This window comes from Musa acuminata, chromosome BXJ3-10, assembly GCF_036884655.1.
Source record: "Musa acuminata AAA Group cultivar baxijiao chromosome BXJ3-10, Cavendish_Baxijiao_AAA, whole genome shotgun sequence".
In the NCBI taxonomy this organism is placed as follows: domain Eukaryota; kingdom Viridiplantae; phylum Streptophyta; class Magnoliopsida; order Zingiberales; family Musaceae; genus Musa; species Musa acuminata.
The window spans coordinates 18,494,811-18,521,942 of record NC_088358.1 but is presented as its reverse complement, the minus strand read 5'-3'; the positions used below and the strand labels follow the sequence as shown (position 1 = coordinate 18,521,942).

General features: G+C 38.4%; 3 protein-coding genes across 4 annotated transcripts; 2 read left to right on the top strand and 1 right to left on the bottom strand.

Annotated features, from left to right (window-relative positions):
* Positions 1–717: 717 nt before the first annotated feature.
* On the bottom strand, positions 718–2,619 carry LOC135651268 (transcription factor CSA-like). The gene is made up of 4 exons (XM_065171241.1): positions 2,468–2,619; positions 1,986–2,335; positions 1,395–1,865; positions 718–1,198 (listed from the first exon to the last, which is right to left on the bottom strand). Exons 2-4 carry the CDS (start codon positions 2,275–2,277, stop codon positions 999–1,001), a joined length of 963 nt encoding a protein of 320 aa, XP_065027313.1. The 5' UTR covers positions 2,278–2,335; positions 2,468–2,619; the 3' UTR covers positions 718–998.
* Positions 2,620–11,915: 9,296 nt separating this feature from the next.
* LOC135651512 (WUSCHEL-related homeobox 11-like) lies at positions 11,916–13,327 on the top strand. The gene is made up of 3 exons (XM_065171610.1): positions 11,916–12,429; positions 12,994–13,169; positions 13,310–13,327. The coding sequence occupies exons 1-3, from the start codon at positions 11,916–11,918 to the stop codon at positions 13,325–13,327; spliced, it is 708 nt and encodes a 235-aa protein (XP_065027682.1).
* A 1,738-nt stretch (positions 13,328–15,065) lies between these two features.
* LOC104000032 (glucosidase 2 subunit beta) lies at positions 15,066–27,079 on the top strand. Of its 2 annotated transcripts, XM_009421968.3 has the most exons (17): positions 15,067–15,304; positions 15,429–15,542; positions 15,740–15,835; positions 16,634–16,873; positions 17,528–17,700; positions 22,306–22,401; positions 22,503–22,592; positions 22,705–22,794; positions 23,590–23,911; positions 24,023–24,127; positions 24,201–24,302; positions 24,888–24,945; positions 25,043–25,111; positions 26,075–26,162; positions 26,244–26,305; positions 26,384–26,435; positions 26,520–27,079. In XM_009421968.3, exons 1-17 carry the CDS (start codon positions 15,190–15,192, stop codon positions 26,580–26,582), a joined length of 1,935 nt encoding a protein of 644 aa, XP_009420243.2. In that variant the 5' UTR covers positions 15,067–15,189; the 3' UTR covers positions 26,583–27,079. The 2 variants fall into 2 exon arrangements, with proteins under 2 accessions (XP_065025872.1, XP_009420243.2); XM_065169800.1 differs by lacking the exon at positions 22,705–22,794 and having other exon boundaries at positions 15,066–15,304.
* Positions 27,080–27,132: the final 53 nt, after the last annotated feature.

The window sequence follows — 27,132 nt, the reverse complement described above, 5'->3', positions numbered from 1 at the left end:
CAAAAGCTTGATTTATTATTATTTTTTAGATCAAAATGATGCATCCAGTTCAGATTTGATAACTATGTTGAGTAGCCACCATACCCCATACATATATCTGCTCTAGGAATAGTTCTCTCTATGCAAATTGAAAGCTCTCATGAAACCTTAGAAATACGTGATTGCATGAATTTAATATTTTGAGCTTTAGAAATTGTAACTTTACACCTGACAAGATTGTCTGCCTGTAACTATTTGCAGGAATGAGAATCCTACTTTAGCTGCTTAAATCGTTCCTTTCCTCTCCAATGCTTTGTTCTATTGTTTGAACCAGGTCAATAGGAACACCCACTCCCGAAGAGTGTGGTCACAGTGTTGTGTGCCCTGTTTTACTTCTCCTTGGAAGTACCTGTTCACCACCATGATTGTCAGGTAGGGAGACCCGGGACTGTCAGGGATCAGTCAGTGCCTCCAAGCACCTAACAGCTTTCATAGTTGGTGGGGAGGGTAAAACCACAACACAAAAAGCCTCTGCACACCAGATGTCGGCAGTGGGATGATGACCAACCCTCCTCCGATTCAGGTGGGAACGAGAGACTTTAGCTGAGGACATGGTGTAGGGGAATGAATAGGTGTCACCTTCCATCCTTTTAACCTTCGGAAACTAAGCTGCTTTGAGGGGGGAAAAGGCACAGTCATCGTCGGAGAGGTCAGAGACGTACGTCTCTGACTTCAGTGTCGAAAAAAGTTGTTCTTAGGTTGAATCATATGGTTAAAGTTCATAGCAAGGACACTGTGCTTCGTTCTACCAAAGACTACTTGAGTTCCTGTGTGACCAGACCTTACTCGGAAGGACGAAGCATCGTCACACTTGATTCGATGTGTGCAACAGAAGCTCACAGGATAAGTTCAGTAACAAAGTCGAGAGGAATATGTAGATGACAAAGGATCGACGTTCTTCAGCAGCAGCCGAACGTTGTTGCTCTGTAGGCCCACTCTTGTTATACCGACACCCTTTGCTATGTTGCTCCAACACCTAGGAAATCTATAAAGGGCAGCCGAGTTTTCTCCCTCCCATGTCTTTTCTGACCATGAGCCAAGGCATTGCTCATGTGGTAGGCCACCGGTCGAGCGCCATGAGAGAAAAAGCTACCACCGGAGTCACCCAGCTTCTCATAAGATGCATTTCTTGCTGCTGCCACCACCTTTTCATCTGACCCTGCATAAAAGCAACGTGGATCATTCATCGGAAGTGGATGGTGATTGATGTAAAGCAAAGGTGACACCTAGCCACCATTCGACGAGGGACTTGATGAGCATGGCATAGCTTGAAAGTCGAAAAATAATACGAAACACAAGAATATGAATTTAAAGTTTTAGACTATAGTGAGAGTATGGAGAAGAAGAGGTCATACCATCGAGCATGTCAAAAGAATGCGGCTGCTGGGAGGGACTACTTCTTCGTCTGTTGAGGAAGCTGGGAGCAATCCTGCTGGTGAGGGAATTGAGAGAGAGGTCCGTGCATGTGGAATCACACTCATCTCTGGTGCCACTGATGCTCGATTCACCAGCATTGTTGCTGGTGCTGACCTCCTTCCTCCTGGGGAGGGCCTGGGCCTGAGATGGGAAAAAGATGGGGGAGCGAGCAGGTGGGTTTCGGCTCCTACGAGCATTGGACTGCTCCCTCTGCTTCCTGGCCATGATCACATGCCAATGGTTCTTGACTGCATTGTCTGTCCTGCCATGCAAGAGCCTGGCGATCTGTGCCCATTTGTTCCCGTAAAGCCTGTGGGCAGCTAAAAGCCTCTCCTCTTCTTCCTCGGAGAATGCTTTCCTGTTGATCCTTGGGTCCAACTGGTTGAACCATCTCAGTCGGCAGCTCTTCCCTGCTCAAAATCAAATCCATAAACAAGAAGAAACAAGACCGACAAGAATCAGCAAAACTCACCAATATATAGACTGGATTAAACTAGAAAAGATCAGAATATTTCTTTTCCTTCAAGTACCTGATCTTCCCTCGAGTTTCTCAGCAATCAGGTTCCAGTTTTGGGGGCCATATTGAGAGACAAGCTCCTTGAGCTTGGCATCCTCGGCTGGCCTCCAATGGCCCCTGGCGCATAGCTTGTGCTGCTGTTCCGTCTCTTGGATGATACCATGACCACCTTCTTCCTCCTTGCCTTTGTTGTAGCTCTTTCCATTCTCAGGATTCTCATGCCCCTCCATAACTGCAAGAAAGGTAGGTGGTGCTGCAGGGAACAACTCCATTTCACCTGCGTGCTGCAGTTCGTAGGGAGCCATTTCTTTCCTTTATTTATAGATCAAAGGCCCAAGATGCTCAGATGAGGGGTACAAAGATCTGAGCAGGAAGCAGAACCAAGGTTCAGAAGAAAAAGGAAGAACACCAAGACAACGCAAGGAGGAGCTGAACAGATCCTATGACAAGTTTAAAGACAAAGAGGCCTCAGAATGAGAAAAGGAGGGATCAAACCGAGGAGTCGTTCGGTATTCATGAAGATGGCAACTCAAGGACTGCAGAGAGAGTAACACTTCCTTCGGTGGAACAGAGACCCACACGAGTCTCTCTCTTCTCTCAGTGCGTGTTGACGTGCTTACTTTGAGACTGATATATAGCTCAGAGGTGTCGACACCGGTGGTCGCAAGCACGGGTTCAATGGAGAACCACTCGTGTGGGCATAGGAGTTCGAGTCCATCATCCCCCACCCGCTTATATCTGCCTCTGTCCCTCTAACCCTTTACAAAGCCATCAGAACTTTCTCTGTCTCTTTGCAATCCCCACTGTTCTTGCTGTTCTAAAGTAGCTAAGAGAAACTGTAGAGTCAGTAACCATTGTGCCCATTTGTGTTGCCATTTTCCATTCGCTACGACATCTGTTCACTGCAATCTGTACCGTGCTTTTGAACTTTGTTCCTGTATTACACCTCCATGCTCATCCTTTCTTATTTCTCTCCCTTAAACCCAATATTTATGTACACATGTTGTGAGTGAAAGAATTTATTGCTAGTCAATCACATAAATGATTGACTTATTATGTATTTGATAAGACATATATTTGTAATGTTTATAGATATGTGTAATGGAAATGGAATGGTGACTTATTATGTATTTGATAAGACATATATTTATAATGTTTATAGATATGTGCAATAGAAATTGGATCGAGACGAGATTATCACAATGATATCGATTCACTTTTAAACATAATCCTTAAATAATCCTGATCGTAGGTTATTCAAGAGGGATATCGAGATAATCTGATAAACTAATGTATTGTATACATGTTCATTTGATAGAGGCGACTGGTCTCATAGTTGCTCATTTGATAGAGGCGACAGGTGCTCATTGGAGAATGAGTTTACTGATTAATCCTCTCACGGAATGCTAGATGATTAATAATATTTCATAGTCAAATAGTAATTCTATCGTACTAGTGATATATTTGATCCTTAGATTTGAGATATAAATGATGTCCGTATTCTACTTTTTCATACTAGACTTATAGACATAGAAGTTTCAGATCTAATACAACTGGTCATCAAGAGTGATAGACAACCTTACGAGAGCTATTGAGTATCAATAGAGTATCATTCACTCTCGGTGTCATGAGAGGAATATTCTATGTGTTCTTGCTAAAAAAAAATCTCTAGCCAGTGTCATTTGGATTGAGAGAGAAAGAATTCTTCGGGATAATTCGATTGGAACGAGACTCAAGTAGATTCCGTATGGACTTAGTAGCACCATGCTTGGTATACGGTCTCTAAGATATTAGATAAATGAGGGACTATAAAAACACGGTAACTGAGGACAAACATGTCCAATTGATTGAATTCTTGTATCGTTTGGGGACTACGACGTAGTGACATAGTACGTCTACAATCGATGAGTCAAGTGAATTATTATGAAGATAATAATTTACTGAGCCAGAATGAGTTCTGATAGGTACGACTCACGATCAGCTCGATATTGGACTTGGAGGGTCACAGACATATGATAAGTGTTGCGATGAGTAGAGGTTCAAATATAAGATATCCACTAGAAACCCTATCTTATTGGATAGCCAATAAACTTATGAATTATTGGATCATATGGATGAGATCCAATAAGAGCCAATGAGATATTATTATGTAGAGACCTACTAATCTAAGAGGCTTGGATAGTTGGATGGAGATCCAGTACCCAATAAGATATGATCCATTATAGTTAAGTTGACATGGGACCTCTATAAATAGGAGGGAACCAAAGGGCCATAGGCCAAACCTCTTTTGGCTGCCACCTCCTATTCTCCTCTCATCCTCTCCTCCTTAGTTAGTAACCCCTGTTTGGGGTGTGTGGACAGCAAGAAGGGTTGGTCCCTTCTTGATTGCGTGGTGCGCGTAGCGGGGAGATTTGAACAGCAATTTGAGGAGCATTTTCGTAGTTCATACCGTATGGATCACCACTAGAGAGGAGGACAGTTACATCATTCATCTTTTCTCATGGATCTTTAGGTTTTTAGGAATATATGATCTCTTTATTTAACACATTTTTCTTATACGTATAGTTTTGATTTTGTAAATTTTTGCACATCAATTTTTCACACTGTGGATGAAACCTACAGATCCATGAGAAAAGATTCCGAAATTTTTATTTTTTGGCATCCTTCGTTTCTACGAAAAATTCTGAAATTTTTATTTTTTATTCTTTTTCTGCACATATAATGTCAACTCAGATTTTTCAATATTTATATCTTGAATGAACCCAATCAGACTCTTGCGATTGCGATTTAACCCAATGAATTTACCTTCTCCGAGAAGTCAGTACTTTGGTCTCAAATATAATGTTGTCTTTGTGCTTTAGCACAGTTTGATGCCAAACCTTGATTGATACCCAATCGTTGGATATCGTATTAACAAAGGAATAGCTCCTTTTGACCGGCATCATAATCTTGCTAGTGCAAACCAAAATAAATCTGCCTTATCGAAGAGCAGCTACCACACACCCAAAGCGTATGGTCACCTCATCCCTCTTTTCCGACATACTGCTTTTGATGAACAGTTTCCAGCTTTGCTGTGATAGACTACAAGACATTAAAGCAAACCAGAATAAGTTCTAAAAGAAATCATGCCACTTTGCCGTTTTGATGACATTTCCATGTAATGTCATGTTAGCTAATCATTATCTGTGCTAGATAAAGTGGTGCAGGCATGTTAATCATGTTTCTTATATCATCTATATTAAATGTGGTGTACTTTGCTTCTTATCTCCTTCAACTTGCAGCTAGCTGCTACCAAACATATATGTATATTCTTTTTCTTAAGGTGAGAATATTTATATTTCTTCATTTTATCTTTCATCTTATCCTCTGTTGAATCTACACTTGATTGTTGTTAGTGTATGGAGATCCTCATTTGGTTAAACTCAACATATTGTAGCATTTCTTTTGTCGAATAATTAGATGAAAACCAAAATGAAGAAAATATTAACATTGGTTACGTGGCAGCTAACTCTGCGGCACAAATTGACATGAAAATTTCATTCGATGCATGCAGCAAGCAAAGTATGTATTCTACGTTTCTGCAGAAGGATTGTGGAGAGCACTGTCATGTAGCGGTAGCGAGATCACAGTCTCAGCTGCCATTACTTACGGTGAATGCATCGGAACTGCTTGGGAGTGCGTGCGAAGGTAACCTATCATCTTCTCCGTTTTCCGTCACTTGATCACCTCACCGTCGTGCGGTTTCTCTTTTCTTTGATTCATCGTTTCAGTGTCATCCGTCCGTCCGCGAGAGCACAGCTCACGTCTGCTCGAGGAGGCAACGAAACAAAACGAGGACCGAGGTATGATTTATGACCCTCTCTAACTTCTCTTCATATCAATCAACAACACTAAGTAAGGAAAGGGAAAAGAAGCAAGTTTTCATAGATGATCAGATTAGTTGCATGTCATTTTCTCAATCGGATGGTTGGCTGTCCAACTTTAATCATTTAATTGCTGAGTTCCATATCATATACGTGATAGAAGCGGCAAATTAGGCGGTGTGTGGAAGTAGGGTCACATAATGTTTCTCGCTTTACCTCTTTGTTGGACCCCAAGCATCATGATGACATGAACGGACAAGTTACTACTAGCATTCCTCGAATCGCACCGGTGGGTGACCTTAAAGAAGCTCTCGGACCACCGCCACACATGGTGGGATTTTGCTCGACTTTACTTGGGGACAGCAAAATCCAAAATCTGCCGTAGGATTCTCCCATGTCAGTTAGTTGAAGCTGTCCCGTCTCTCTCTCTCTCTCTCTCTCTCTCTCTCTCTCTGTGTCCGAGAAAAATGATGTGACATGCATGCAAGGGCAGCCATTGATGAACCAGGACAGCCTGCCTTCATCTCCTTCCATCACACATCCAACTCAACCTCAAATTCCCATTTCAAAAACAACAACAACAAAAGAACAAAAGACTATTCAAACTACTTTCTGTGACTTGTTAACTTTAACAAAGTATGATGTAGCCAAAGGAAGAGAGAGAGAGAGAGAGAGAGAGAGAGAGAGAGAGAGAAAATTCCACAGACAACATCAACACCCATCTCTATCATCATTGTTACCACAAGAGCCAAAAGAACCACCATTCTTTTTCCATTACAAAAGGGCACACGTTTTTCTCCCAAAAGTGTCCTTTTTAATCATCTCCAATTTCACATGCTTTCTCCTCGTCATTAGTTGCCTAAATCCACCTATATTTAATTATATATTTCCTCATCAAGTATTTTTAATCTAAAACAAGCTTGTGTTCTTCAAATTAATAAACTAGTGATATTTCAATTACCTAACTTTGAATTACCATATATGCTCTTCAAATATTAAAATCTTCCACGTATGAATTTCCCATTAAGATGCACATATGTATATAAATAAATAACCATAGCATATTATGTAGGAATAAAAAGTGTTGATATTAATAAAATCAACATTTTTGCTCTGAAGAGTCAAATGGAAAGATTAAATTGGCCAAAAGATTTTCTTCTCAACATAGGAAAATGTGTCATGAGAGCTAACATCATGGACCTCTTTCCTACATATTTCTTGAGGAGGAAATGATGGTCGATGACGGTGGAGCCGAATCCCTTTTGGTGCCTTAATTTATTGCGCGTGTCGTGTTTCTTCAATGCAATGTGGCAATGGACTTGGACACAACATTTTGGTGCAACAAAGATATGACACCCATCTTGCACTAAGCCTCATATATATATATATATATATATAGTCGGAAGACTCTTTGCTTGATTGCAACCGTGATTGATGTGCATGAGGGGAGTCAATTTTTTTTTGCCCCCTCATCGCTTATGTTTGAGTTCTAATGGTCGCAACTTCCGGTCGGTGAGCACACAGCTCGATTGAGAACATTGCAATGTGGTCCTTCCCCCACCCACTACCAATTGTTTTGGATAATCCTCTAAAAAAAAGAGAGAAGAAATTCATGGATATTAGGTTTACATGTATTGTCTAAGGTATATCCAAGGTATTTGATCAACCTATCGAGTTGTTTTGTGATTTGGGACTCAACCTAAACTTTCGGTTCGGATTTATTGGTTGATTCAGGGTTAGTGTTGGGGTAAATCTCATTTAAGATAAGTATATATATTTTTTGACAAAAGGTAAGTGATGAAGACGAGATTCGAGTCCAAGATGTTACGATAATCTATCAAGATCTTTTTTCAATCAAGCTGGCCAGCATCTTCAAGAAATATCAGATGAGATTTTTAACCCTTAACCTTTCATAAATAGATCTAGTATGTTATCATAAGACCAATATATAAGGTGTGCGAGATAGATAAATAATTTTATTTTTAATTTCTTATGGAGATGTAGAAACAATATTCTTTCCGGTAAGGCATTGACATTTTATGGATGAAATTTATATTGCTAGCAAGAATATATAAATCTTATTTAAGATAGATATATATATTTTTTGATAAAAGGTAAATAATAAAGACGAGATTCGAGTCCAAGATCTTACGATAATATATATCTTTTTCAATCAAGTTAACTAGCACGTTTCAAGATATATCAGATGAGATTTTGAATCCTTAACCTTTGATAAGTAGGTAATATATCATCATCATCAAACCAATATATAAAGTGTAATACTTAATTTTATTTCTAATTTCTTGTGGGGTTGTAAAAATGATATTGGCATTGGCCTTCATATGGATGAAATTTATGTTGCTAGCAAGAATATTTATACTGATTGTTGTGCAAGTTTTCTTTGTTGAATATTGGAATGTGATGTCCCATTTACAACAGCTAATACTTTTGCAGGTACAAAATATGTGTTGACAGTGTTGTGATTGTTATCCAATGCAAATCTTGGAAGGTCTCCAACGCTCTAATGGCGGAAGGCTTAGCACTTTTGGATAGCTTAAAAAGGAGGGTAGAAAGAGGCGTCGTTATAGCCCTTTAGTTTTCGAAGGCAACTATGTGAATGATAGATAGCTCTTTGGTGGTGAACGAAATTTCTCTTTCATAACAAAAGAGGAAAAAATCTCGAGCTTAACCGAATCCAAAAATAGATCCGTCCAATCTAATCTGACCCCAATGATGAGTAGTATCCAAATCCAATCTAATGTCTTCTTAGTGAGCCTCGTTTTATTTTGGGGTCAAATTTGTATGGAGTTATTGGGCTCAATAGTGTGTGTGTCCAATGGGCTTTTGAGGTGGCCCAGAATTGGCCTGTTTGATCCCACCATCGACCCACCAAATGATTCTACTTTATTATTTACATACATACATACATATATATTTTCATGTTTGATGTGAAGAAGACAGTTGTGATTCGTGTAGGGGAAGGAATCACTCGATTCTTGTAAATCTTCCAATGGAAAGACGGTGGCGGAGGAGGAAGGGTGAGTCCTTGGTGTCATCTTCCTCCCTTCTCGTTCATCCTCATGCTGTTCGCTGTCGAGGATGTCTGTACGTAAACCATCGATACATGGGATCATATGCAACAATCAGTTTTAGTTGCGTTGATGTCGAATATGGTTATTTGTAGTGCTAGACTAAGTCGATCCAATCGAGGTCAGTTGGATCGAATCTATTGCTCATTGAAAACACAATCTTATTCGGATATCCGACTTGTAGATATTAGCATCGAGGCAAACTTGATGATGAGCTCTTATCGATGTTCAAGTTAGTCGATAATTACGAATAAGCAGGTAGTGTTCAGAGTAAAAGGTCAGAATTTTGATCTCTGGGAAGGTGGAAAAGAAAGAGAATAGTTCTTTCTTCTTCTTCTTCTGTCCTCCAAAGAGGGAAGAAAGGAAGAGAGAACATTTCTTGAGACCATGAGTGTCACTTCAGCCATGCAAGAGGTGAACATGCACCGTCCTCGGAACTGAAATCTAAGTCCTGGCTGCTTGTGTTGGCCTGGTGGAAACACCCTCCTCAGCCTCTACCCTACCACCTACAAATCTACTGCTACATGTATATTTATTTTGTAGGGGGAGGGAGAGAGTCACTTTTGGTTGGGTGCTCCCCCAGCCTTGCATGAATGATGGAGTCTTATCCATCACCCTCACCAAAGCGGCAGCTGTGTCCTCCTCATACCCTTCTTGGACGCATCCATATTGATCGACTCCATGTTCTCGCTTGACAAGAAGATGTGACCATGAATTCACCCACCCAAAAGTAGAGCTCCGCGAGAAGATTTTGTGGATGTCGAGATGATGGAAGAGCCAAGTTGTGTCTCATTTTACATGCAAAGTTATCTATCTCATTTGATGTAATTTTTACACATTATAGTAATGATCACAAAGATGCACTGTTGATGATAGTAATAAAGAGAAATAAATTATGAAAAGAATGATTTTTTTTTGAATATTTATATAGGTTTTGAGGGAAATATTTCTCTCAATCAATCACTCAAATCACGTTATCAAATTAGCTATTTATAATTGATCCTTAAATCATATATTGATCGAGGATATAAGGAAATATAAATATTATTCTATGTGTGTCTTTATCATGATTTTTTATAATGATGATGTTGAAAGAGCTAATGGACAATTTTAGATCCAAGAGCAACTCATTTATATGCAATTTGGATTGATGATTTGAAAAACTCCTAAGAGGGTATCATAATACTCTTTAAAAAGATCATCTCCACATATGCCAATTGCTTACTCTTAGAGAGAGAGAGAGAGAGAGAGAGAGAGAGAGAGAGAGGATTCTACTATCCAAAGATTGATATTGGAGAACATATCCAGAAATATATGCAAACTTATTTGATATGTGAATATGAGTTATAGAAGTTAACGACTTTTTTAAAGTCTATTTATATCGAAGCAATTATCGGAGAATATATCATCGGACTTCATATTTGTGTCATGTGGAGTATGTCTTTTGGTCAATTGGTCAACCGATTGTCAAAGTATGCTTGGAAAGATGATGTGGATTACGATACCATGCTTGTTTTTATTATGTTTACTAGCAACTTTGTTAGTAGTTTAGAGGAGAAATACCACCATGGATATTTAATTGGAGCTGATAAAGAACATGGATTACATACATCCAATATAGCTTGATTGAGAAAAGACAAATAAAATCAGCATATAGGCATGTTTAATCATCTTCTCATCACAATATGAAGCAATAAATACAATAGCATTTACCAAAAAGAACAAGTGATGTTTTATATCAGACCTTGAGAGGCACCACTACCTTAAAATTAGGCTCTCAAGTAAAAGACAATCTAAACATCAAGTTACTCGAGTATCCGAGTGATATGAGCAGCAATACAACATCTCTCAGCTCAGCTTGTTCTTGAAAGAGGACATCCATTGCTACTCCAACCAGGAGAGTAACTGAGACCATATCATCACATCACTGCTATTACTTCAGATGTTCATTACTGGGTCATACTACCTTTCTGCCACTCTCCTTAGGTATGCAGAAGCATCCATTTCCTTGGTAGCAGACAGTTGTTTCATGAGGTGAATGGCATGCTAAGGCTGTGGAAGTAATGATCATGATCTATCATCAAAAATCTACTTGCAGAAGCATCCATCGAAACTGATCACTATCTATCTTTAGAGTTCCTTTGAACGGACGGACATAAGAGAAGGTTAAGTTTCAATCACTCGATCATATATATATATATATATATACATATATATATATATATATACATATATATATATATATACATACATATATATATATACATACATATATATATATATATACATATATATATATATACATATATATATATATACATATATATATATATATATATATCTGAGCTGAGTCGTCAAAATGTAAAGCTACAAGGAATTAATCAGATCAAGACAAGCACAGAGTTCGAGTTTGATGCTGAAGAGAAGCTACAGATGGCACAGTTGCCATGGAAGGGGACAAACGCTAATTAAAGGCCTTCAAACCGAACCGAGCCTCCTTCCGCGGCATCGGTTTCTGCTGTGACTAAAGATGGCCAAACCTTTTCCCTATCTCTCTCTCTCTCTCTCTCTCTCTCTCTCCCACCAACATGTTATTATATTGTGTGCTTCCTGTCTCTTCTTCTTTGCATCAGCCTTCGTTTCTCTCGTGTTCGGGGTTCCATCGTTTGCTCTCCACTGAGGACAAGCCCATGCTACGCCAGCCCTAATAAATTGGTGGTGCTACTCTTTGACCATTTCTTCCTTGAGGACTTCCTACTTCGGGATATAAACAGCAGAAAGAAGTAATAACATCATACATCATACACTTTAAACATTAATCCTTATCGAAGCTTCAAGTTTTGATACGTTTGAGATCATACCAATGTCATAATATACCATCCATAAGATCTTGTGTGGGTGAACGCTTGACGCATCTCTTTTCCTTCGCATCACTGCTTCCGGTGACTTCGGTTTCCTTCTTCGTCGCTCCAGCTGCATGCCACTTCGGCCATGGAAGACAGTAACCGAGGCCACGGCAACAGCTCCAGCCTGCAGAGATCTGCTCCTGACGGCACCGTCACCGGGCCCATGCGCACCCGGTGGACGCCGAAGGCCGAGCAGATCCTCATACTGGAATCCATCTTCAACAGTGGCATGGTAAACCCTACCAAGGACGAGACCGCGAGGATCCGCAGGCTTCTCGAGCGGTTCGGCCCGGTGGGAGACGCCAACGTCTTCTACTGGTTCCAGAACCGGAGGTCGAGGTCCCGTCGCCGCCAGCGCCAGCTGCAGGCGAGCCTCGTGGCCGATCCTAGAGCTGCAGGAGTCGCGCAGCAAGTAGGCAGTGGAGTTCAGTCTTCTTCTGCTACTTCTTCTTCTTCTTCCTCCTCCGCCGCCAACGTCATGTTGATGGATGATAGCGCCCAATATCTCTTCTCGATCTCTCGCCAGATGGGACTCATGGAGAGCACTCAGTCTCCCGTCGTGCGCTCTTCTAATGTCTCGCAGTTGCACAGTCAAACTGGTTAGTGCATGGCTGCCTCTTTCTGGATTTCTCACAGTGGTGTGGGACATGACAACCAGTGATGGACTCGACAAGTGAAACAAACAACAGACATGCTACCTTAAATCTAAGCAAACCCTTTTCTTTTCTTTGTTTCAAGGACTCACTACTCTTCTTGTACTGAGGCATCGACTCTTCTGTCGATGACAAAAATTGATTGACCGACTGCTCGATCGAACTTGTTTGGTCTCCTGTTCATTTCACCGCTAGATTTCCAGATCTGAGCATTCAACATCACAGATCCATCTAAATTTTGGATTCTTGAGCTTGAGAAGCTCAAGGTAGTCACCAACTTTGGGTTTCGGATAGATCTTTTGTATGTTGAACTTTTGTCTAGCATGTTCATGTGCTAACCCTAAATCAACAAACTTTGGTTCTTCCTATTGTTTGATTATTTAAAAGCTACTCTTAAGTTTTCCATGAATCATCACAGTTTATGCTTAAGATGAACTCATTTCCTCCTACATCCACATGAACCTTCTTCTTCCTTTTGAGTTGATATGTAGATGAGATGCATCATTGCAGGAACCGTAATTGTGTTCATCGATGGGGTGCTTAACGAGGTTCCAAGCGGACCTATAGACCTGAGAGCTATGTTTGGTCAAGATGTGCTGCTTGTCCATTCCTCTGGGGAGCTGCTGCCTGTCAATGAGCATGGAATCCTTATGCAGAGCTTGCAGATGGGTGAGAGTTACTTCTTGGTGAGTAATTAATTCTAGTCAGTTCAACTTCTTGCTGATTCTGCAAAATGAATGGAACCCAATACACTCTTTATTTATGCATAGATAATGCATTGATATATACCAAGAAAACCCAGATGTAATGTTTGCTTGTTGTTCAGGTCGCAAAGCCTACTTAGAGTGACTTCACTTGGTAGTTTGGAGAGGAAGAGTGCCTTGAGGATTCATGAGGATGTCCAGAGTTTGAAGCTTTTTTCATTGTTCTAGTTATCAATAGGCTGAATTATCAGCATCTTTTGATGTCAAACCCATTTGGTCAGAGAAGTTGTAACTTTGCACTTGTTTGAATCATGGTTATCAAGAGACTAAACAAGAAATTGTTGTATTCTTAGCAGGGTATAGAGTGCCTGTTGGAGTTGTTTAATCTACTTGTTACTTGTTCATTCTGTGCTAAGATCATTTAATATTGAGAATATAAATTTAGCTTTTGTGTGTGTTTTTTTTTAAAATAATTATATCTATTTATTCATAGTATTATTAGGGAACCAAATGCTCAGTAAGGAGCTATACTATTATGGACAGGACTTCCATGTTCCATTCTGTCTCAAATGTTTTCATTTGGTACCAGAGATTAAAAATATTATATCATCCTGGACTTTGGCTTTTGTGCTTATTAGATCATGTTTTTTTTTGTGGATAAAAATCCAAAATATTATTAGTATTAACAGCAGTACAATCATACAAGGAGAACAGGGCTAGAAATGCTATCTATGTATGTCAATTGCTGCATTAATTTTACTCATCATCATTGTTATTGTTATTATCTTTCATTTTTTCTGTTTTCCATAGAGATTACAAAATAAAAATCAAATATGAAGGAGACCAACTTGTTTAAAATATATGCCTGCTAGTTGTCTGAAAAATAAAAAAAAGTCTTTTCAGAGGGATGTAACAATAATTAGATCCATTAATCTTGTTAATATATCAAAAAGCACTCTCATTTCTCAATAAGAACAATGAAAAGGCAGCTTTAGTTGAAGCACCAGTAGGCTAAGAAAAAGAAACTGTGTTCTTTAATCTCTTTGAAATTGGCACCAGTGGAAGAGAAACAAAGTTCATACTGATAAGGACTATAACATAGAATTTTATGGTATCTACATATAACTCCAATGTCAAGAATCTTGACTTTGTTTTACTGAAATCATAAGAACCAAAAACACATACCATATCAGCAGAACTGACAGTGAGTTCCTAAACAAAACACAGATTTCCTCAATAATTAGTAGTCTCTGGAGATAATCCAGTTTGTCATTTCCATAGGAACAACGAGCTTGAAGTTTCCATGTAGTTCTTAAGTATCTGATGCCACCACTGCGAAGCTAGCGAACCTTCACGCTTCATTTCTTCCTCTCATTCTGTACAGTTCGCATGGTATATAAACTACTCTGCTCCGGGGCTGCTCACAGCAGAGCTTCCGCTTTAAGATTCGTGCAGGCATCGATATCATTTGTCATGATTCAATCCGAGGCGATGACTCATCAACTTCGAATTAAGAGTCTAAATTAGCAATAATTGACTAACTACTCAATTAGTCAACAACCCGTATATACTTCTTCATCCTTTCATTTTATTTGGTTAAATTACATTATTTGTCACAAAATAAACCTATTTATATTAATTATAAATAAAAAAGATTTAATTTAATCTTAGTCTCTCTTAAACCAATTTTAAACCATTAAGTTTTTTGCTTGTTATATTGATTTGGCTCGGTCACGTGCCCAACAGATTGTCTCGCGTGTGGACCCGGCAAATCGAATTAGGACAAGTGGGTCGGGTCGCACCCGATCAGCTCCCGAGCCCGACTCCTCCTCTTCTCCTCCATCCATTCCTGCACAAAATTGCCCTATCAGCCGCATCAAGAAAAACCGACGGCCACGATCACACCCGAGACGAAGAATTGCTTCTTGTATGGAGATCTCTCCCCTACTCTCTCCCCTCGTCGCAGCGGAAGAGAGACGAAGCTTCTCCTCGAGGTGGACCGATGAGAACCCATCTCCTCTTCCCAGTGTCTCTCGCGATCTCATGCCTATGCCTGTCGTGGATCTCCGGACTCGCTTCTCTCCCTCCCTGCGAGCTGCTTGGAATTGCCCCCGAAGGTGATGATCTCTATTAACCGCATTGGATTCTCTTTTTCTGTTTGATCTCTTATTTTCTTGCTTTCCCTCGATCTCCCGTTCCTGGGAGATTCTTGTGGTCTTTTCGATCTCTTTGGTCCGTCAGATGAGAACTTCTACAAGTCGGACGTGATTAAATGCAAGGATGGATCCAAGAAGTTCACCAAACAGCAGCTGAATGATGATTTCTGTGACTGCCTAGATGGAACCGACGAACCGGGTTAGTGATTCTACGCCGAAATGTTTTGGTTTCTTTCTCGTCTACTTTGCTCGTGTCTGATAAATTCCTTTGTTTTGTGGATTTTGCACGTATGTTAGGGTTCTAGTCGGCAGGGCATTAGCTCAGGTTTCTTTCCGTTCATTTGTTCTTATTCTATTCGACGGTTTTCCTGAATGTATTAGTTTTGGAGCTTGCAGGAACATCGGCCTGCCCAGAAGGTAAATTCTATTGCCGGAATCCGGGTCACATTCCACAGATGATCTACTCTTCTCGTGTAAATGATGGCATTTGCGGTAAGAAGGAAAACAACTGTGTCTCTTTTCCCTTTTCTTGATTTTGGCTAATTTTGCTATTCCAGCTGAAACTTTCTGCTATGACTGCAATGATGCTGTAGAAAACAAATAAAAAATAAAAAAGGGATAGATTTATTATTATTATTTTTTTACATTTGAGGATTGCTTATTTTGGAAGGAATCAGCTTCAGGAATATGGGGGGGATTTATGTACAAGTGTTTATGGGGTTGAAATATGCTTGTTTGTTGTCAAGTACTACATATTGTCGGCTAAAATATGCAGAGTTTCATTGTTGTGTCTTTTATGCATCAATTCATCTGTTTTCCAACTATGTTCAGTTAACCAACAAGACATGTTAAGTTATTGCAGGGTTCTGTTAGACCTGAAAGTCAATTTGTTTGGTTATGTTTGTAAATTATCATGCAATTTTAACCATTTGGAACAAATTTTATTTTAGTTATAATGTGCTGTGTTATACATCTATACCTTTTCCATCTTTTGTTTATCCCTAATAATTTCTCTCTCATTCATGATCAGAAAACAGAGTGAAAGAAGGTGAACATGTGTATATGAATTTTATTTTCAAATAGTATTTTATACGATAACTCCAATAGCCTCTGTCGATAATTGCCTTGTCTTCTATGTAAAATTGTTAGGAGCACATGAAGTCCGATAATACTATCTCTAGGTTTTCATTCTATTCTCTTCTTATGGAAATACCATATAATTTATAAGTTTTATATTTGAAGACTTTTGAAACTTCTTGCCTCTCCACTTGCTCATGTTGTTACATGCAGATTGTTGTGATGGGAGTGATGAATATAAAGGGAATGTGAACTGCCCAAACACATGTTGGGAGGCTGGGAAAGCAGTGTGTGAAAAGTTGAAGAAGAAGATAGCAACACATCAGGATGGATTAGTTATCCGGAAACGGGAAGTTGAAAAGGCAAAACAGGCATTTGCCAAAGATGAAGAAGAATTGTCGAAGCTGAAAAGCGAAGAGAAGATACTTAAAGGACTTGTTGATAAACTCAGAGGTGCAGTACCATTAATACATAAAATGGCACATCCAAGTTCAGTCATTGTTGTTCTGACACTTATTATAATGATTTTGTACATCTCTCAAAAGTTAAGATTACTGTGTAGTTTAAACAATTACAATATTTAATATTCCATGATACTGTTGGATTCAAATTTAAGTGCTTGGTGCTCTCACATTGTCTCACTAGAAAACAATACATAATTAGGTAACACAAACTTTGCTATTTGATTTTACTTGAATGATGGACAGGTCATACTGAATAATTTATCTTTGAGAATGAGTGGAATGTTAACTGCTAATTTATCATTGAGAACTATTTATCTACGCTGACACTTTCTTTTGTGCAACCGCTGGAACCAACCAACTTGAGTTATGTCAACCACTAGACTGACAATCCATCTGGAGTGGTTGTAGTACTCCTAGGACATCTAAAATCTTTCTTTTAGGATGAAATGTTATTGTCTATCTTGACTTGATCTTCATCAGGACAATATGCTGAACTGAAAAATATGCTATAAGAGGCATTGGTATATTGCAAAACTGATTTGTGGAACTTGTCAGTATTTTGTTTTCTAACAAGAATGAATATAATATGTGAGATTACCATGCAATGTTCCTAGTATCAAGTTTGATTTCACCTTCTACACAGAGCATAAAGAACAAATAGAGAAGGCAGAGGAGGAAGAACGTCTGAAAGAGGAGGAAGAAAAGAAACAAAGAGATGCTGAAAGACAATCAACTGAGCAAAATAAGTCATTGGAGGAGTCTCCACTGGATCACTCTGAGGGTACTCATGACACATTGTTGGAAACGACCAGTCAGGTAAACCTGACATTTAAAATTTCTTTATTATTGCATTTTGCAGTTTGCACCAACATTAATCTTATCTCATTATCTTATCATTTTCTTTTTTGATTCTAAAACCATTTGCCCACAAAGTTTAAGCATTCATGGAATACCTGAGGGCAGTATGTGTTAGGATCAAGGAAGGCAATACTGAATGATACCGCCTAGTACGGACGGTACGTACCGGTCCGACGGCATACTGGTACGCGGATCGCTCGCTACCAGGCGGAACGAAAAAAAAAATATTTATATATAAATATTTTAGAAAAAGGCGGCGTTCGGCGACGTCGTCTTTTTCGGATTATATATATATATATATATATATATATAAACGAGACGACGTCACCCTTCGTGGGGAAGGAAAAGGCGACGTCACCGAGGCGATGCGACGTCGCCTTTTAAATAATATATATATATATATATATATATATATATATACCGAGCGGTATACCGCTCGGTATATAGTTTCGTACCGTACCGAGCGATCGTCGAAACTCCGGTAGGGTACGAAATTGCAGACCTTGGTTAGGATCGTAAAGACACTAAGAGGGCATTTGTGCTTTCGAAAGGTTGCAATTTGAAAATTCGTTCGCTAAAAACTGATATCAAAAGTGTGCTTGACTTAGAGTATGAGTAAGTGTAATAAGCAATTAAATCAGAAAGTAATAGTAATGAAGAGCATAAAGGGAAATGCACATCGAATTTATATTGGTTCGGTCATTGTGACCTACGTCCACTCCCGATTCCTCTTCCGTCGAGGCTATCGACCTTCATTAATGATCTTCTTTCAATGGGTGAAGATCAACTATTCTCGTTAGAACTCTTTTTCCTTTTCACAGGCTCAGGAGAGAACCTTTACACCTCTCTTTTACACTTAGACCTCACTCCTCCCTTAGAAGATTTCTAACTCTAGGAGGAAGAGACTCTATACTTTAAGAGAGTTTACACACATTTTTTTCTCAAGAATTATTTTCCCTTTTTGCTCTCTTTTCTTGCTATCCCAAGCAAAAATGAATGAGGTATTTGTAGGCCCTAAATGATTTAAAAAAATAGAGCTAAAATTCAAATCCTTGGGTTTTTGGGGTATTGGCGGTACCATCGCTTGTACTGGGTGGTACCATTGCCTGCCACCTTGTGCACTGGCAGTACCACTGCTGACCCTGACGGTACCATCGTCGGGTTTTTCGGAAACGTACACTTTGTACGTTCTAGCTCATAGGCGGTTCCCCCGCCTGGTTTGGCGGTGCCACCGCTTGGTTTGGTGGTGCCACCGCCTAATCCAACTGCAGGTCATTGAATGTGCCTTCCAATAGGCCTAAATCAGCCCTTATTTAGGCCCAATGGGTCCCTAATTGAGTTAGTACGGTTACATCCAAAACCAACTCGACCTAAACTACTTCGATCAAGACACAACCGATTACAAATATGAATCCTATGTTGTCTGGCATGCCATTGGTTCATCCGGTGCATCGTCCTCACCTTCGGAGCATCATCCTCTCCTTTGGCGTATTGCCCGATCCATCGGCATGTTGAACTCCCGCAACATCCGATCTTCTTGGCGCAATGTCCGATCCCTTTGGCCCGATGCCCGAACTCATGGCACAAAGTCTATTTTTCGGCACGTCGACCAATCTTCTGACATGATGCTCTCCGGCCCAACGTCTGATTCTTCTTCTTCAATCGATTTGTCTTTCTATGATCAAAGTTAGTCCTGCGTCACTTAAACGCTTATTAAAACATAACTTCATCAATTGATTTTATTATCAAAATCCGAGATTCAATAACATGATGAGTAAAATAAATTTATGATAGCAAGTTCATTTCAATAATGGCCAACGAACTAAATTAGGTGATCAAAAGGATACTAATGGAGAGAAACTTACGTTGCCTGAACGACTTATTTGCCCCCCAAAAATGTTTGAAGCAATTTTAAAAATTGGTAGCAAAATGAAGGTTGCCAAGGTGACTCATAGAGCATATGAGGCTCCAACTACATTTGTACTTGTGTGCACTTCAGATTGGACAATATTCTCAAAAAATGGTTTTGTATGCTGGTGGTTTAGGTACTCATAGGTAGGTGTTTATGCAGTTTATAATAAAATAATCAAGATAAAATAAAAATTAATTAAAGAAGCAAATATGTAATCAAGCTTAAATAGTGAATATGTAATATGTTATATGACTTCATTTAGTGTTTTTAAAAGGCGCTCGCCTAAGTGCTTGGGTGAGGTGACACAAGGCCCGAGCGCCTTGCAAAACCTTCAGGTGAGGCGTTTCAGTGAAGTGTCACTCGAGCGCTTGCCTGAGCCCAGGTGCCTCGAGCGAGCGCTCGAGTGAAGTTGGATCGGGATTCGAGCCTGGTTTGATTGAGCAAGCAAGTTAGTTCAATTGAACTGACTAATGTACCCTAACACAAAACCCGTGCCCGATATAGTGAGACAAACTTGAAATGAAACCCTATGTCTACTGTCACTGCCTTTGTCCGTCGCTACAGCTCCGTTCATCGCCTTCGTTTGCAGTTTCGTCCGTCACCATTGCCTTCATCCGTAGCTTCGTCCGTCATTGTCGCCTTCATCTATAGCTTCTTTTGCCGTCCTCTCCTTCATCCATCTTTCTCCACGGCCGTCAGTTACTCATATTCTCAGTTCCCTCTTTAGACTTGTTTAGCATTGGTTAGAAATATTTAGCACCATATTGATCCACTCTTTAGAACTATTTAGCACTGGTTAGAACTGTTTAGCACTGGTTAGAAACTTGTTTAGCATAGATATCCATCAGTAGAAACCATATTGTCTTATTTTTTATTTTTTAAAGTTTAATATTTAGGCGCTCAGGTAGACGCCTAACACTTTTAAAAACACTGACTTCATCAAAATAGGTAATACTTGCATGATATATGGTCTGAGTCTACACCATGCTCATAGTTGAAGAAGCTAGGCATGTTATTGGACATGTGATTGGTAGATGGGATGGGTTGATTTAGTTTGACAAGGAACATTTTATGTTGACCTAAACTAGGACATGGTTGGTGTATCAATTAACTACCTATTTCTAGTAGATTAGAAAAAAAGTTGTATAGATTCCGATTTTTGGTTTTTGAATTTAGGTTGATTAATTCTTTCCTAGAGATTCCAGACTGAATTTGATGTGGGATCATTTTAATATATTTATTATTTGAATATATTTTTATTAGTTTGAGACTTTTGAGTATTTTGTAAATGTAAGTTATCACATGGAAAAAAGGAAGACATTTAAGAAAAAGATGGAAGAAATCAAAGTTTGTCTTGATTGAAGTTTGTTTATCTGTATGCGAAAGTTTTTCTCATTTTATGTAGACAAAAGTTTATCAATTAATAATAAATTAATAATATTATCAATAAGGAAAATAATTATTTTCCAAATTAGATCCAGAATACCATCTTCTTTGAAAAAGAAAAGAACATTTGATTGATTTGTCTAGATGTAATTTTATATTTTTCTTATGTATTTTTCTTCTTTGTGCTTAGGGTTTATAAAAAGAGGAAAAGATATTGTAAATGAATGAATTAAAAGATGAATGGATAAAAGTATGTTTCCCCACAGAATGTGTAAGTGATGTGGGGCTTTATCATGAGATCCCCATGAGCCAAAATGAGTTTGATTGTTATTCTTTTTCTTGATTGTTTCTCCGATTATTGTGTTTCCTTTCCTCTCTCTTTCACATCCTCTAGTATCACAAAAGAAAATCTTTCCTTCTACTTCCCTAGTTTTTCTTTATTATCGAAATGTTAAAATGAATGAGCACATTCATTATAACGTTTTGTATTTTAAAATGTTGAATTGAATTGGTGGGCTCTAGTAAAACAATGCCAATTGGGTTTTATTTATGTTGGAGTCAGCACCCAAGGACTAGATGAGTATTGTGAAGTGGTTTGGGTATGTTCAAAGAAATTCATAAATGACCCTTGGCAATTCAAGTTAGAGATGTCATGTCCATGAAGATAATTCCAAAAGACTTGGATGACAAAAGTGAAACATAATGTTTTAAGTCTTAGATCAATAATAGATTTGATGAAGATTTATGTATTGGTCCCAAGAATTGTTGGACACCAAGTTTTATTTCTTAGAAAAATAAGTATATTTGGATGTAAATATCAACCATATTTGCACCAGCCAGAACTAGGTGCTGCCTTAGGAGCTTATTATTCATATCTTCTTGCATGATATTCTTGATGTCATCTGGACTATTATAGTTTGAGTATCATTATGATACTAATCACCATATAGTGATGTCAAAATAGGGAAAACATGGGGAAGATTGGATTAACAGTCATATCTAAGTACATATAATATGCAGCAGTTTGCTGTTTTATCTTGTATGGTTAAGAAGTCCAAAGCTGGTTTCTCTCTTTTTTCAGATGTCTCCATCATGTTTTACCCTTACTAGAAAACCAATAATAACTTGCTTCCATTCTTATACTCATGAAAACATTGTCTGAACTAGGAACAATTCCAGCAATTTTTGTAGCAATTAAGATTATGTCACTCTTATGATATTCATGGCAACTAGTATCTTTATGACATTCTCACTTTTGCTTATAGCTGGATAAGATGGATATTGGTCATGAATCTGTAGATCAATTGGAAAAAGAGTATAATTCTGGGATTGATATTCCTGCTGATCACACTGTGGGTCAGGTATTCCAAGTTCTTTCATATTGTTTTCATTTTTAGTTTAGTTTGTCTAGTAATTTCCTTTCGATTTATTGTCATGTACTTTCTCTCTTTTATTGGAGCAGGTTGTTGATGATCATCATGACTTCATCAGATCTGATCATGGTTCTGATGATACAAGTGCTGAGTTACCTTCAGGCCTTTCTACAGATCAGGTAATGAAGCAACCTCATGTAACTCTATCTGGCAGCCTTACGGTTAGATTTTGGTATATAGAAAGTTGTACGAGTTATTAATTTTGTATAATCTCTTGGATTCTTCAAATAGCATGTATATGAAGACAAAACTACAACTAATGCTGGTCCTAATTATGAAACTGGAGCCAAGGAGATTGATTCAGATCATGCCGCAGAAATGGTAATGGCAAAACCTGACATGTGCTTCTATTATATTAAAGACTACTAGTCTTTTAACTATTGCAGTTCTTGCTGTAAACTTATGATATCTTAAGCTAAGAAGTTAACTTAGAGCTGCCATATATACATCTGATTTGGATAGATACTGATCCTACTATTTTCATGGAAGCAACTGAAAGATATCTTTTTGCGATATATACTTTAATAAAAACTGCTACTGATGAAAATCTGAAGCTGCTGCAAAGTTCCTGAATCACAAAAGCTGCCAAACTTGAATCTCTTCTAGTAACCGAAACCAAAATTTGAAATATTTTTGAGATATGCATTGCTCAGGCTGACCATGCTGAAAGATGGTTCCTTATTGCGGAAACTGAGCTTCATTTTAATGGTCTTGGAGACATGTAAGACAGGAACATAGACAAATATTTAATTACTAGAAATGGGTGCATGTTATTTTACTGTCATTTAATGCTTAGCAGAGTTTTATTTTCGGCTGATGTTTAGGTTGATCGATTTCATGTTTTTAGAAATGTAGTGAGATGATAGTTTATTCTCTAATATAACGACAGGTTGTGTGCTACATTTTCTCTAAACCTGGCAATGTACTCAAGTTCTTTCAGCTTTGAACTCTTCTAGCTTAGAGACTGCATGAGTTTGTTTTGTGTAAGAGAAACGCGAACATATTAATGCTATTTTTTTGGCTCATGGCATCCTCAACAGTATGCCTACTTACCATGTGACGAAATTACAACCTTGTTCAAGATTGTCTTGTATGTCACATAGTAAAATCTTGCAGGAGAAGGGTTCTGAGAGCGCAGATGGTTTATCAAGAGAAGAGTTGGGACGGCTTGTAGCATCACGATGGACGGGTGAACACTCCATGAAAGAAACAATTGAACCTGATGATGCAAAAGAGGAAGAACATGAACAACATGAACAAAATCAAGATTCTTCAGACAGTGTAGAAGAAGAAAGTTATGACTCTGACATTGATGATGATAGACATAAGTTTGATGATGATGACTTTGAAGATGAAGCAGATGAAGAATATGGAGAAGATCATGTTGAACCTGATGGCTCTTATGACCCTGACAAAGATTACAGTTCTGAGTTATCAGGTTTAAATGGAGTTATTCATCCACATCCTAATTTAGCTTTGTCTTTAAACCTGTTAATGTTTTGATAATGTGAGGTTTTGGAATGTTGAGTTTGTCACTTTCCTTTTGCAGATTTAACTCCATCAGGTAGCTCATCATGGGTGGACAAGATACAACAGACTATTCAAAATATCCTTCAAGCTTTTAACTTTTTCAAGAGTCCTGTGGATATATCAGGTAGCTAATGTGTCTCCTTACAGCTCTGTTAGGAGCATGAGAATCATGGCATCTTGGTTTTTGACATCTGCAGAGGCCTCTCGTATTAAAAAGGAATACAATGATGCCAACTCAAAATTGTCCAAGTTGCGATCAAGAATCTCCAGTCTGACCGAAAAGCTAAAACATGATTTTGGTAAGTATACCACATGAGATTTTTGTGTACTGATAAAAATCATTTGCTAGTAGATATGGTTGTTCATGTGCTTGTGAAACTAATAAAATTAAGGGTTTTGTTATTTTGTGCTTTTAGCTGCCAACAGCTCTACATGTTCAAATCATTATCAAACTTTTGCTTTTCATTCCTGTTGGCATTTCCGTTTTAGTCATCCTGTATCAAATCTCACTATTGCTGCATGTTTAACTTGTGCTTGGTTCTACGACATGCTACTATCCTCGTTACTAACTGTCTTCTTCAGTCTTAAGGTACTAGTGATTTGTATACAATGGTGGAAGCTTTACTAGGTGCATATAAAGGTTCTAGGAAAAACATTCTTTGGTAGGGCCAACCATTTTAATTTTACAAATTGCATATAAACTGATAATTGTGCATTAGGTGGAACGTTTTTGGGTTCTTTCTTTTACTGTACAGATGCAAAATAAATTATTGTGTAATGTCCATTTGGATTACTGTCAGTTCTCTCTGCAAAATTCTTTGATGTCTATCGGTTGAGTTAAATGACCACAAATAGCTGCTAAAGCTTGTATCATCTCTTACCAGGGAAAGACAAAGAATTTTATTCATTTTATGACCGTTGCTTTGAGAACAAGCAGAACAAGTATGTATTAGACACATACCTCTTGCTTTTCTTTGTTCTTAAATGCACTGTGATTCTCTACTTTAATAATATGTGCTTTTGGCTTGTTTGTTGCTAGGTATGTTTATAAGGTCTGTCCATTTAAAAAGGCTTCTCAAGTTGAAGATCATAGTACTACGCAATTAGGGTAAGTTCTTACACTTAGCTGATTAGTTGGTATTATTTGCTTGGAGAAAGGTTGGTCTTTTTTGCTGGGTAAGAGCTCAGCTTTTATTTCCTTGTAAAGACAAAAAAATTGATATCTGAAATACTATATCAACCTACATATCCAGGTCTTAAAACTACTCCGTTATGGTTTTAAGTTTTATTTAACATCTGAAGTATTATGCCAATCTACGTGGCCGGTCGTATTCTGATCTGCTGCCACTTGGTCTTAACACTGGCAGTGAAATCATCAAACAAATATGTTATTTTCATTGTTTTTAGACCAAACTACCATTGCCTTCTCAACTCCTGTTCGGGACTTGGTTCTGTTCTCATTTTTGTATTTGAAGTATGTTTAACTGGATTTCAGAATCTTGAAAGGTTAAGCAAGGTTGAGAAATTTAATTGTTGATAAGATAGTTTTGGTGATTGAACACCTGAATGATGTGCTAAAATCAGAGGGAATAATTTTGTTTGTAAAATACTGCTTGCCTCGTTGTGGACATGAGGTGCACACACTGAGCAACCGAGGATAGCATGATAAGAATATGTTTGATAAGTTGGGACATTCAAGCACAAGTTTTGCTTTCATTATGGATCCTGTTCATCTTTCTGGAGACCTGTGTGTGATTGTCACCTGAAGGTTGAGTAGGCATATTCCATGGAGTGCCTTTCTGGCAAAAGATCATGGGTGTTCATTTTTTACTTCTAAATCTACTCTTTTAATGCTTTCAGTATGTTTTTCATCATTATTTGTGGCAGAATTCGTAACTTTGAAAATAAAAGGAAAAGAATTTCATGCCATTATTAGTTATTTAGAATAGGTTCTTTTCAAGTTCGGGGTTGCCATTGAATTCATAACTCAAGTGTCTAGTGGACATCAAGTTCTCAACAATATGATGTTCAACTGTTAAGGTTGTATGCTCACAGTATTCTCTTGTATCAGGAACTGGGAGAAATTTGATGAATCTTACAGAGTTATGCAATTTTCTAATGGAGACAGATGCTGGAATGGCCCAGATAGAAGTTTAAAGGTACCGCTCGAAAGATTTGTCAGCATGCATAATCTCTCAGAAGGGTGTTTCTGATTCTCAACCTTGATATCCTTGTAACAGGTTAGGCTTAGGTGTGGTGTGAAAGATGAGCTTGCTGATGTGGATGAACCAAGCCGATGCGAGTATGACATCTTTCTATATCAAGCTACCCTCTCATCTCACAGTACTTTTTATTTAAAATTTGATGTTTTCCATGTCAGGTATGTTGCAATTCTCTCCACTCCTATCTTATGTCTGGAAGATAAGTTGAAGGTACTTCATATTTTTCCCATTAAAAAGGTTGAACCTTCCTAGATTGGTTTAAAGCTAACAATACAATTCTGGTGATTCTGTCAGGAACTGCAACAAAAACTTGAAGATTTGAACAAAAGTCAACCTTCTAAGCATGATGAGCTATAGTCTCTTCGCAAATTGGAAAGAACATGAAGTTCCAGTCAGGCTTAACAGGTTCTTAAACAACCTTTCTTCTGAGAAAATATAGAGAATCTTGCAGAGAAGTAAGATGCGGACTTTTTACTCGAGAATGTCATGAAGCCATCTCCCACTATTTTGGAGTTCTTAGGCTCACTTCATGATGTGTCGTATGTGAAGTGCTGATTGAGAATTAGGCCAAGTCACGAGGAAACCTCTTGATTTATTTGAGAAATCAGCACTCTTATTCAGCTGATTGATCAGACACCAACCACTACTACTACATGGTGTAATTTCAGGTACTGAGTCTTGTTGATCCAAGTATTACTTTGATAGTTTGATAACCTTACCTTATCATTGAAGAAATACTTTTAGAACAAGTCTCAGGGAGACCCAAAGGAAACAAATTGAGAGATTGTAAGCATACATAAACTAAACTGGTTTGATCTTTGAATATGGTCCTGCATGACTGCCTTTCCTTGTTAGGTCTTCTGCTGATGTGAGACTCTTGAGTTGTTCATTTCCAGGATAAACACAT